This window comes from Natator depressus, chromosome 11, assembly GCF_965152275.1.
Source record: "Natator depressus isolate rNatDep1 chromosome 11, rNatDep2.hap1, whole genome shotgun sequence".
Classification (NCBI taxonomy): domain Eukaryota; kingdom Metazoa; phylum Chordata; order Testudines; family Cheloniidae; genus Natator; species Natator depressus.
In genome coordinates, this window is record NC_134244.1 from 27970160 (window position 1) to 27983348 (window position 13189).

General features: G+C 41.4%; 1 protein-coding gene across 7 annotated transcripts in view; it reads right to left on the reverse strand.

Annotated features, from left to right (window-relative positions):
* CACNB4 (calcium voltage-gated channel auxiliary subunit beta 4) overlaps positions 1-13189 on the reverse strand; it is a 196483-nt gene that overhangs the window by 112186 nt on the left and 71108 nt on the right. The window contains exons 1-2 of one of the 7 annotated variants that reach the window (XM_074967343.1): positions 12501-12796; positions 8182-8246 (exon numbers count right to left, since the gene is read on the reverse strand). The exons of 5 other annotated variants lie outside the window; for them this stretch is intronic. In XM_074967343.1, the coding sequence (XP_074823444.1) occupies positions 8182-8214 (33 nt within the window). In that variant the 5' untranslated portion in view covers positions 8215-8246; positions 12501-12796. Of the gene's footprint in view, positions 1-8181; positions 8247-12500; positions 12797-13189 lie in introns of those variants that run through there. One more of the 7 variants, XM_074967342.1, reaches the window with a different exon arrangement.

Below are 13189 nucleotides of genomic sequence, written 5' to 3' on the forward strand. Positions count from 1 at the left end.
AGGACAATAGGAGTAAGGCTCATCTGTGTGGGAGACCGAACTTTCTCCTGCATTGGTCTGAGACTCTGGAACGAACTCCCCCAGGAACTAAGGACTATCACCAACCTCACCACTGAATGCAAGGCACATTTCTTTCGCCTTGCCTTCTCGAATACAAAAAGATAGCAACAGGTATATTTAACCAAAAAAACCTACCAAAACAATACTCCAGTCCATGTGCTTCTCCTTCTGGGGAGAGGATGAGAGAACAACACGTGACAGATGTGCAATCACATTGCTGAATGCACTACTGGAAGGCCCTCAGAAACCATGGTCATGAGTAAAAAGAAAAGGAGTACTTGTGGCACCTTAGAGACTAACCAATTTATTTGAGCATAAGCTTTCGTGAGCTACAGCTCACTTCCTCGGATGCATACTGTGGAAAGTGTAGAAGATCTTTTTATACACACAAAGCATGAAGAAATACCTCCCCCCACCCCACTCTCCTGCTGGTAATAGCTTATCTAAAGTGATCACTCTCCTTACAATGTGTATGATAATCAAGTTGGGCCATTTCCAGCACAAATCCAGATTTTCTCTCCCCCCCGCCACAAACCCACTCTCCTGTTGGTAATAGCTTATCTAAAATGACCACTCTCCTTACAATGTGTATGATAATCAAGGTGGGCCATTTCCAGCACAAATCCAGGGTTTAACAAGAACATCTGGGGGGGTGGGGGAGGGTAGAAAAAAACAAGCGGAAATAGATCTCTATCAAGCATTCCTACAACTACAATACCCACCTGCGGAAGTGAAGAAACAGATTGATAGAGCCAGAAGAGTTCCCAGAAGTCACCTACTACAGGACAAGCCTAACAAAGAAAATAACAGAACGCCACTAGCCATCACCTTCAGCCCCCAACTAAAACCCCTCCAATGCATTATTAAAGATCTACAACCTATCCTGAAGGATGACCCAACACTCTCACAAATCTTGGGAGACAGGCCAGTCCTTGCCTACAGACAGCCCCCCAACCTGAAGCAAATACTCACCAGCAACCACATACCACACAACAGAACCACTAACCCAGGAACCTATCCTTGCAACAAAGCCCGTTGCCAACTGTGCCCACATATCTATTCAGGGGACACCATCACAGGGCCTAATAACATCAGCCACACTATCAGAGGCTCGTTCACCTGCACATCCACCAATGTGATATATGCCATCATGTGCCAGCAATGCCCCTCTGCCATGTACATTGGTCAAACTGGACAGTGTCTACGTAAAAGAATAAATGGACACAAATCAGGTGTCAAGAATTATAACATTCATAAACCAGTCGGAGAACACTTCAATCTCTCTGGTCACGCGATTACAGACATGAAAGTTGCAATATTACAACAAAAAAACTTCAAATCCAGACTCCAGCGAGAGACTGCTGAATTGGAATTCATTTGCAAATTGGATACAATTAACTTAGGCTTGAATAGAGACTGGGAGTGGCTAAGTTATTATGCAAGGTAACCTATTTCCCCTTGTTTTTTCCTACCCCCCCCCCCCGCCAGACTGTTAAACCCTGGATTTGTGCTGGAAATGGCCCACCTTGATTATCATACACATTGTAAGGAGAGTGGTCACTTTAGATAAGCTATTACCAACAGGAGAGTGGGTTTGTGGGGGGCGGGGGGGGGAGGGGAGAACCTGGATTTTTGCTGGAAATGGCCCAACTTGATTATCATACACATTGTAAGGAGAGTGATCACTTTAGATAAGCTATTACCAGCAGGAGAGTGGGGTGGGGGGAGGTATTTTTTCATGCTTTGTGTGTATAAAAAGATCTTCTACACTTTCCACAGTATGCATCCGAGGAAGTGAGCTGTAGCTCACGAAAGCTTATGCTCAAATAAATTGGTTAGTCTCTAAGGTGCCACAAGTACTCCTTTTCTTTTTGCAAATACAGACTAACACGGCTGTTACTCTGAAATGGTCATGAGTGTGGTATAAAAACCTATATAGAGTAGAATCTAAATGTGCTACCATCCTACTGAGAGAGTATGTCCACAAATTCAAGGTAATTCCTGCCAACAGTTGACAATAACCTGTGTGCACTGGCAGGTGTACTGAACCATGCGGATGAAACACGTGCCCGTATTTGCATGTGCAGCCTGGAAAAAAATCATTTTCATCTGCATAAAAGCTACATGTTGCATAGTGCACATGGGAACCCAGAAAATCAAAGTGGGATGCTTAATGTACCACTGTGTGTGTGCACAAAAAACCCAGGATAGCTTTCTAGTTCCCTGCTATATCACTGAGGTTCTAGGACTCTTGGAAGAAACTGAAGTGTCTGAGTAAGAAGGCAAGTGCCTGTGCACATGGGGTTCTTCTGTCTGCCCTTTCTACAATAAACTTTAAAAAGAGGTTATCAAATCACTCCAAAATATTAATTTGACGTTATTGTAACAGCAATCTTGCATTTATACAGCACTTTTAATCCAAGCACATCAAAGCGCCTTGCAAACTAATAAACTAAGCTCCTGATCCTGCCGTGTGCCAAGTGCCTATAACTCCAAATGAAGTCCATCCTAGGGCAGAAGAGCTCTGGGATAGGAGGAAGAGGACAGGAGAGAGAACATGATGGAAGATGGTGGGGGTGGAGAGGAAGCAGCACTATTTGGGAGTTGTGGGCCAGCGAAGGAGGCAGGAAAGGAGCAAACATAGATGGAAGAGAGGAAAGAAACCAAGCCTAGTTTCCCCACTTACCCTATACTAAGCCACACCATTTGCAGTTTCCCTTTCTGCTTCTTTGTTCCCTAACTGCTGTCCTTAAATCCACCCCTGCTGGGCTGGGGCTCTCAAAGTCCCTCCACCGACCCACTAACTATAAAGCAGAGTTCAGATTTTCCAACAGCCCTGACAATTGACTCAAGTACACAAGATAAAGCCACTAACTTGTTGACAAGTATTAATCTTACACCTCGTGAGAAGTGAGGAAAGTCATCTCACATGCTCAGGTGTTGCTTTAAATTAGTGCATTTGGAGGTTCAGAAAAGGACTGATAAACAGCTTGACTGGTAGGGAAATGTGCCGGCATTCACATGCACAGGGTGCACCACTACCATGGACTGCCTTATGGCTGGGAGCGGCTTAGCTCCAGGGACTACTTTTTACCCTCCAGACTGTAGGAGGGTTTTCCGTATGTACCATACACAGCTACAGATCTCCATCTGCCAGGTCCCATTTAGGTAACGGCTTTTATCCCATTCTAAAGTCCAAAAACAGAGGTCATAAGAGGAGGGAACTTTGAAAGGATGTTGTTTATAGTAATATATGACATGGTTAGATTTATGCGCTTCATTCCACAGGTGAGCAGTTTGAATCCCTTACAGTAGTTACCACACAAACCTAGTGGTATAACAGTGTTTTACGCAAATCTTGGACTAAAAGGAGATTTATGTTGGGGAAAGTTATTCTTCAGAAGTCGCACAAAATATTGAACTTAGCCATGAGCTCCAACGTAAGTGGGTTGCTTAATAGTCGCAAATAGCTGCATAATGATATGATACATTTAAACTGGAAGTGAAAGAGAATGGGTGTCTCTTGCATAGCATGCTATGTACTATATTATCTGGCTTCTGACAACTGAATAAACACAGACCAGGTCCTGATTTCACAGAGTATTTTTATACAAAAGTGTTGAAGGTGAAACTTATTTTCGCTTGATTTTACTGAATGCTACACTCAGGACCTGTCAGTCTCTGTGATTCCATCACAATGGTGTCTACCCTTTAAACTCACCCCTTCCCTGCCGCAGAATCAACCAACATGGATGGAAGATAATTTGCTGAAAATAAGGAATCTGGCATCATGACACATTATTCCCACTGTTAGAGACGAAGAGAGCCACCATGCTCACTGCACTACTCCTATCATATGACAGAGAAATAAGAAAGATCCTTTTGATCATTCAAGCCTAACTCCCTGCCAATGTAGGATTGTTCCTTATATTTTAAGAGTCCTTAGCAACGGGTCTTCCACCCGTAAAATGTAAATACTTATACCCATCCCCAACCTGTCCATTGTCTCTTCCCTAAACTAGTCAGGCTTAGTCCTTTTAATATTTCTTCATGATTTCATAATTTTTATTTATTATTTGTGTTATGGTAGTTCCCACTGTGTACCCGATACTGTCTGGGCACATAAGGAGACAGTCACCTTGCGATTCACCCTCCTTTTTCCTCATCTGTTTGTAGTCTCCACCTATTGTCTCTTCTTATATGTAGATTGTAAATTCATTAGGGATGGGACCATTTCTTTGTTACATGTTTGTACAGCTTCTAGGACACTGAAGCTGGGACCTCTCGATGCTAATAAAGTCTGTGCCCCGGTAAACCCCATTGTTATTTTTGTTGCTGTTCTCTGAAGACCCCCATTTGTCTATAGCTTTAAGGTAATGTGATGCCCGGAACTGAATGCAATAGTCTAGGTCTAGGCAACATAACACTACAGCTGTACTGAAAGGGTCTTTTATCTTTGTACTTCATGAGGTGATGGCTTTGCACATGCAGTCAAGAGTCACATTAGCTTCCCTCCCTTCCCCCACCAGCTGGATCACATTCCACACGCTTGTCTAATGCTTTGCTTTACTGCTTCCCCAGTCTCTCACACCCACAGAGCATGTGTGTTTCAGATATTTTGCCCTAGCTGTACTGACTATGCATTGGAAAAAAAGCCACCATACTTGCAGGCTGAAGAGAACAACAGCAGGGAGGGAGGCAGGAGGGAGATGCGGAAGAGACTGACAATGTGGAAGGGTGAGGAGGATGGAACAGTGGTCAGTGTTTGACATTTATAGAAGATGTAGAGAGCTCTATGCACACAGTTTGGTGACAGGTTCGCTGGACTGGGACCCTGGAATCCTGGGGGTTCATTCCCAGGTTTACCGCAGACCTTCTGTGGGACCCTCAACAACTCTCTTAGGGTCTGATCCAAAACACTGAAGTCAACAAGAGTTGATCAGTAGGCTTTGGGTCAGGCCCTTAGCATCTCTGCATCTGATTCTCCACTACCCTGCACCTTGTATGGATATTTACAGCTGTGCTGAGTGAGTACAACAGGGGTGTAAAATGCTACCATTCTGATCTGGTGACATTTTACACCCACTTTGCATAAATGTAGATATCTACACAGGGTGCAAAGCAATAGAAAAGTCAGACCCCTCTGCAAAGTGCAGTTAATAAAAATAATTTCTTTCTTCCACCCTTTATCAATCTTCTCTATTTACACTAAGTTCTTCGGGGCACGCAGTGTCTACTGCTCCTTGTACAGTATCTACCACAATGGAGCCACAACCTTGGCTGAGGCTTCTAGGTGTGACTATTATACAAATTCATAAATAAGTGCCATGGATTTCTGTAGAACCTCTACATGATGAACAAGGGGCATGTAAACTAGCTGACCATGGTTAATCTTTGAGGTTCACTGAATGGGTGAAAAACCTATATTTTAAACTAAAAAAAAGTTATGTTTATCCTATAAGGACCTGTGGGCAATTCAGGAATGGCATAGCTGAGGCATTCAGATTTTCTATACTATAAAATACACTCATTACATCTAGTTAAATACAATTGTAAAAGTAAACCACAGTGATTTTCCTAGCTAATACACCTTATTGTCTTAAACCTTCTTGCTTATGAGTATTTATACTCTGACTTTCCAGTTATCAGGAATGACAGACCGTTGGAGTCATACAAAACACTCTTGGGTTTTCATTTTTAAACAGGCCATATTGCCGAAAAGGGGCAATATTTTAGAATTACCTGGAGGACCTCCTAATTTCCAAAGCGAGGGAGCACCTGGGGCAGCTTGTATTTTGGATCTCTCTTCTGTCTCCTATGTAGTCTATAGGTATAGATATTTACTCCGTAAGGTATAGAGATAAGTTAAGGCAATAATGCAATGAGCCTACAAGCCTCAAGGCTTGTAAGACAATAGCTTAGCTAAACTAATCAAGGCCTAAGGCCCGAAAAGTATTAGCTAACCAAGACTAACCATAAATCATAAGCTATCACAAGATAGAATGCTGTAATATACAAGTAGGACTAAATTGCTGACAGGTAACTACAAGATGCCAGTTGATGTCAGCTTTTGATATTTTAAGTTAGGAACATCAGCAGATATCCAACCACAAGAATGCCATGGTAACTAATTGGCATACTGTATATGCTAATAAACTTAAGGTAAAAGCCTAACCTGGGAGAGAAGGTCACCCCAACATTAGTAACATGAGGAAATACAGATAAGGAAAAGGGGCTGAAACCCCTAATGAAGATGCATTAGGCGTAGTGGACATCAGCATAACATAAAAGCTGTATCCCAACCGTGGGCCTTGGGAGATGGCAGGATGATGACCACTGGTGGTGAGGATGAGGATGACTAACACTCTGGGTTTTTCTTGACATATTATTTATCTGCTTTGCTGGGTTGGAGTGTTTGTGCTTTTGTTAGCTGTGCTAATAAAAATACTACAAGGACAAAACCCCTTTCCTAAGTGTAAATGCCTCTCTCATGCATACCCGGGTTCTCATCACAGCTAAGGGTATGTCTACACTGGCAAAGTTAAAGCGCTGCCACAGTCTCATTAAAACCACCTCCAAGAGGGGAAGAGCTGCCAGTGCTGGGAGCACTGTCTACACTGCCACTTTACAGCGCTGAAACTTGCATCACTCGGGGGGGGCGGGTGTTTTTTCACACCCCTGAGTGAGAAAGTTTCAGTGCTGTAAAGTGACAATATAGACAAGGCCTAATACTATTAAACTAAAAAAAGTTATGTTTATCTTATAAGGACCTGTGGGCAACTCACAGATGGCATAGCTGAGGCATTCAGATTTTCTATACTATAAAATACACTCATTGCATCTAGTTAAATACAATTGTAAAAGTAAACCACAGTGATTTGGTTACGTCTGTGAAAGTAGCAAGGCCCTGCCTCTTTATATCCTTTTTCTCTGTTACAGCATGTACTTATCTACTCTTGTAGGTATTTTTATTCACTTTCAACCACATAATTTCCTGCTCCTCAAAAAAAAAAAAAAAAAAAAAAAAAGCCTCATGCTAGCACATCAGCCACCTATCATTAATCATCATAGCTGGTAAGATATGTTGCATATTTATAAAATAGTGGGTTTTTAACAAATTATACATTTTGATAGATAAACTTCAATAATTACTTTAATATCCATTTTTGTATCTATACAGATAAGCACATTCACATACTATCAACTTCGTGCCTAGTTCCAACAAATATTTCACCTCCTTATTGCATTTTCTTTTCCTGTCTATGTGCTGCCTAATCAGTTATTCCATATGTGGTCTATCAGGAGAGTCTGTCCTGCCTTTGCACAGGGATGGACCCACAAGAAAAAACTGATTTCTCTCTATTGTGATAACACATTGATTTTGAGGGCACTGATGTCTCAATAAGAACATTTCTTCTGTTCTCTAAATTCCACAGAATCACAATATAATCCTCCTACTGAACGAGGAAGTCCTAATCTCCCCTCGATGCAGTTAAAAAAACATTTAGCACACTGATATAGGTGATGCTTCCACATCGAAGACATCTAAAGCCATTCTGTTCTTTTCACAGCTGGGCCAGAGTTCTGAGTAATTCTAATGCTTCTAGGTTAACCTGAAGAAGTTCAGAGTTCAATGTCTATATGTCTATTTCAGGTCAGTGAAAATCTACACAGCATCACACTATCACAAATTTTACTCCCAACTGTACTTCCAAATATGTTAAATAATTACTTGCTGACTCCATTTAAACTGCATCATTTATTATACATCAGTGAACTGTAGCCAATTAGTTAATTTTATCATTGCAGTGTTAATCTCATGGTGAACTCCTATGTTATGTCATATATAATCAATGGGTAATGAATAAATATAATAGGATGGGACTATAAGATTGACAAGTATTTAGGACCGATGAGTGCGTATTAGGAATATAAGTACAGCATGGCTGTAATGCCAGGTCTACAGGTTGAGGCCTGTAAAATTTCAGCTTAACCACTCTAGGCTTAAGGAAGCTTGACATAAGGGGGTAACCTAAGAATAACCCTATGCCACTAAAGTCACAAGATTGCTAGGAAAAATGGTCCAATAGGTGACGTTACGAGAAATATGTTGTAACATACCCGTCTAAGCTGCAAGACACCTGATTGTAACATCACAGAAAGTTCTGTGCGGGCCGCAGGTTACCCTGGAAACAGTTAATGTAAAAGTTACTAAAATGCTTAGGGGAATAAGGGTAACTAAGAACAACCTATGAAAAGCAGGGCACCCCAAAATTTATGGGGTGTGGAAATACAAATAAGGAAAAGAAAGGTTGAAACCTTCATGCGTGTGCATAAGGAGTAGGCATGGTAAGAACAAAAAGATAAAAGAGGTTCCATGCCTAGGCTACGGTGGGAAGACCTCATTGGGAGAGCCCCAGCAGGAACCACCCCCCTCTCTCCATGACCACCTGTTGAGAAATCCACCCAGCTATGAAATGTTTGGTACGAGAGTGTGAATATGGCATTGGCTAGTGCATGGACTCTCTCCGGCTGCGTAAATAGGTATGCAAGTATAACATACTAAAAACAGGATCTTTTTTTACTTGTTTGTGGTATTGTCCTCATTCTTCATGTGTTGCTGGAGCTTCCAAATCTCCACTCTATGTAGCAACAGGAGTTGGACTCACTGTAATTTACCACAACTATTGATATTGATTCATTCAATTTAAAAATAAAGACTACAGAATAAATTTGCCCAAGTCACCTTTGAATCAGACATGAGCTTATAAAGTGGTTCTGCCACTGAAAACATCTCCAGGTCTGTTAGTTGTGTGACCTTTTGGGATAGAGTAAGCAATGCTTTTAAAAGTTTAGAGGCTCTATTGATGTCTGAGCTAGCCCATGCCTGACGAAAGCCAGTGACATATGGGTGTTACAGTGGCAGATTACAAGCATTGCCTAGATCGCATTGAAGAGGTCCTTGAAGGCATACATGTTACAGGGCAGCAAAACGTACTAAACAATTCATTCATATGAAAAGTACTCTCCACCTTTAACATAAAACCTAAAGGGACAGATTCACTGGGATCTCTCTATCTGTGCTAGCATGGCCCCTTGTGTCCCCGCCCCGGGGAAACCCATCCCCAAAGAGGTCAGGCAGTGTTTCAGCTTGGTGTGCACTTCTTCAGGTCTGTGAATCATAGAACATCTGGGTTGGAAGGGACCTCAGGAGGTCATCTAGTCCAACCCCCTGCTCAAAGCAGGACCAATCCCCAATTTTTGCCCCGATCTCTAAATGGCCCCCTCAAGGATTGCGCTCGCAACCCAGGGTTTAGCAGGCCAGTGCTCAAACCACTGAGTAGTGGGGACAGGAGCTTTAACTCCTGCAGTATCTCTATAGGAGTTCTGTTAGGGAGAGGAGCTAAGTCAGCACACTCCTTGACCATGCTAGCCATGCTCTTTCTTGAACAAGGGCCACGACTTTCTAAGCAGCATTATTCCCCCTGGGCGAAAAGAGTTAGTCCCCTATGGTGCCATGGCTTTCTACTCTTCAGGCGCTGCTCCAGGATTTCTGCCAGAGCATATTCAGGATGAGTGTGGTCCACAGTATGCAAAATACAGTGAGATTATTCAGAACACCATTTTGTTATCTCAGGTCCCACACTATAGATCTAGAGAAGTTCTGTAGCATTCTAAAGAACTGATCCATCTTACAGATTAGTTTGTTGTGCTTGGTCATTAGTGTAGAATGCTAAAGGGTCTGTTTTATAAGGGCAAGTGTCAACTTTGATAAGGTGTTACTGTTCTAGCCTGACTCATTTTGATATATATGCATTTACTGTGTGCTGGAAACTTTGTCAGTAACAGAAGGTACTGGGCCACAGCTCTGTCTGCTGCAGAAAACAAGAGAGCAAGTACAATATACATCCTTGGGCTTCCATATCTTCACTAGCGGCAGAACATTAGGGGTAAGCCTTTTGATTCCTAAAACAGGCAACTGTATTGCTTTAATCTATGCATACTCAGTTACATGCGTTAATGCATTTGTACTGAAAATAACTAGAGAACCTAATACTGCTGGGTTAGTTTATTTTTTAGTATATTATATCAGTTACACAGGCCTAGTCTTGCCCATTGGGTTTAAAACTGCATTCACACCATTTCATGCTGCATGACACACTTTTCTTCAGTATTACCACCACAGTACTGCCAGCCCCAAGAACTCAGAAATCATGAGTCAGGATCCAAAATAATCATGAGACTAGCTTAAGTCATTAGATTTGCAAAAAATAATTAATTAGGTTCTTTTTATCTGTATCCTGATGTTGGAGTCTTTGGGGTTCAAAATATCCATCTTTTCTTCATAAAGATGAGGGCTAGACGCTTACTTTAAAAACAAAAGTAATGAAAGTGGAGAGTCTCATGTATTCACATGATTCCCAAAGCTGTGGCTGCCAAGGACACAAATGATGCAAGATAAAACTTCAAGAGCTGGCAACCCTGCTACCAAGAATCACTTAAATGGAATATTTGGAAACCTAGATACTATTGCTTTCTCAGGTTGGCCCAAATTTCACAGCGACGGTTCAAATTTCTACTTTCTGCTGCTAACAAGGTTCCTATAGTTTTAATTCATATTATTTGGATTTTTTTATTATTATTCACGTCTCCTAGGTTTTTTCAGTCATAAAACTGCTCTACCCAAATGATCTTCGATGTGAGCAAACCATTTACAGCCAGACTGAAATTAACGTGAGTTAGGCGCTTTAGAAAAAAATCCCATTAGGCACTTATCTTCATCTTTGAGCATCTAAATACCTAAAATTCTTGGTCTTAGTCACAAGTGATACAGCTCTACTGTACCAACCACTGTCCAAAAACTTAGCCATCTGAACCACAGTCAATTACACTTCCAATTTTTCCATCTTACAGGGCAACTACACTTGGCCAAAGGACTGGGGCGAAATACATTTTAAATGTTTTTCCTGCAAACCTGTGCATCAAGAATTGAAACCGTTCCCAAGAACACAAGGTTTATCATGTTAATTCCTAGTCCACATGGACATCATCTCTAGAAGAACTAAAATTCTCATTTATGGTTTTGGTATGTCAGTTTTGACAGCAGTTGAAGAAAACTGCTAACAAATCAAAATGGAAATACAATGGGGTGGGGTGGAGAGCACACTTGTAGAAATAAATTGACCCAAGGAAACAACACGTCTAGGGATTCAAATACTTTAGACTCTCTTCTCCCCACCCCCCAAGATAGCACAGTGCATTCTTTAATTTCAAATTCTGAATATTTCAGATTCCGCTCCCCCTGAAATAAATTGACTAAGATAAGTTGCTAGCATGTGAGGCAACCTGTAGACAGATAACATTTTACAGTTGGAGCCTGATAAGACCACATTGCCAGACGAGAAAAAAGCCTCATCTGAAGTGATATAGGATCTTATCATTTCCTGTGGATACCACATCATTGGGCACATATGTCTGCATTGACGTACACACTATTTTGTTATAATCTGTGTATTTTGTGACTTGGCCATGAGCCTTATGTAACACATTCCTATTTAACATGGAACAACATGTGCATTGCCATGGTAAGCTAAGTAATTTTCTTTCCCCCTGGTAATTTTGCCTCTCAAGGCTTTTGTTTAGCCACTGAAGAAAGCAGGTGCCTGTGTTAGCCAGAACCCCCACCACAATAAGATTTACAGGCACTAATGATGAATATTCCCCAGCCTAAACTCCATGGTATGCCCAACCTGACATGGGATTTAGGATTCCCGGTGAACCATTTTGTTAAGATTTTAATAGGTTTTGCTAGGAGGGTTGTTATCGTGAGTTAGAGGGTGGGGAGCACCATTTCCTAATTAAACAAAAATGAAAAACACCTCAGCCTCTTTTGGACAGTATTTTAAGGCTACATTCTGCCATTGTGATACTGCAGGGTTATATTACAGCAAACACTTACACTGTCTCTTTGTTAAGAAAATCAAATGCAACTGCACTGATCACTTGGACAGAGAGCATATAACACAGATGGCAGCTCAGAAACTCTGTTCCTGCTGGATCAAATAAATATTAACTATTATATAATGAACATCTTTTCCTGTTACGCTGATGAACTACAACATACACATTAGCTGTAACTGCTTCTGCATATGTAAAGCCATCTTCTGTGAAGCATTCATACACTCCCTGAGAGCAGAAGTGTAGCTTGTAATTGGTAAATTATGGTACACAAAATGCTTTCAAGCCTTTCTTGGAAACCCCTAAATTGTATTGCTTGACAAGAAATTATGTAATGGAGGATTATTTCAGGTGACTGCAAACTGTCCACAGTGCAACACCAATCAGCTAAACCCAGAAACCAAGCCTGATTCTTCATATCTGTCCTCTGCATATCCTATAAGGCTGTTCAGAAAAAAAATGTTATCGATGAAAATACTTACCGCTTCAGAGTCTTCAAATCCATGCAGGTACAAATTGTCATACATGGAGGTCTGATAACCCAAAGCACACCTCTCAATGCAAACCTGAAATTGCCACAAAGCCACAGCAAGGGTTAAAATGTAGAAAAGGCCGATGCAAGGGAGCGGAGCCTGCCTTGTCAATTTCCTGTGGCTTCCCCAGCCAAGATGCTGTTCATTCACATCCCAGAGGGGAAGGTTATCCCTAGAGGCAGCCCAGACCTGGCATTTTATCTGCCTTCCAAATACAGAGCATAAAAGCAAACCCTTCCCTAACCAAGGGCTGATGACAGAGCTAGAAAAGAACACTGTGATTGGCTGAGCTGCCCTGCTCTGCTTCAGTCAGCTGGAAGAGCATTTTCTTTGATAGTGGATGAGGACCCCTAGGCTTACACCTTTGCAAAGAGCTTGTCCCTGATTATTTCCTCTCTTTTACACACACACACACACACACACACACACTCTAAAATCTGATCCCAATCAAAAAGGGGTGTTCTATATGGAGAGTTTTTACCACTGAATACATCTTCCTATTTGTTAAACTATGTATTATAAATACATACTGTAGACGTTTGGAAGATTTTGATTTCTAAATTGAAGTGTAAGAAAATAATACAATATTTCTAGGGGAAGGATCTGCACTTAACAAAAACTGTAATTTACGTTTAAAA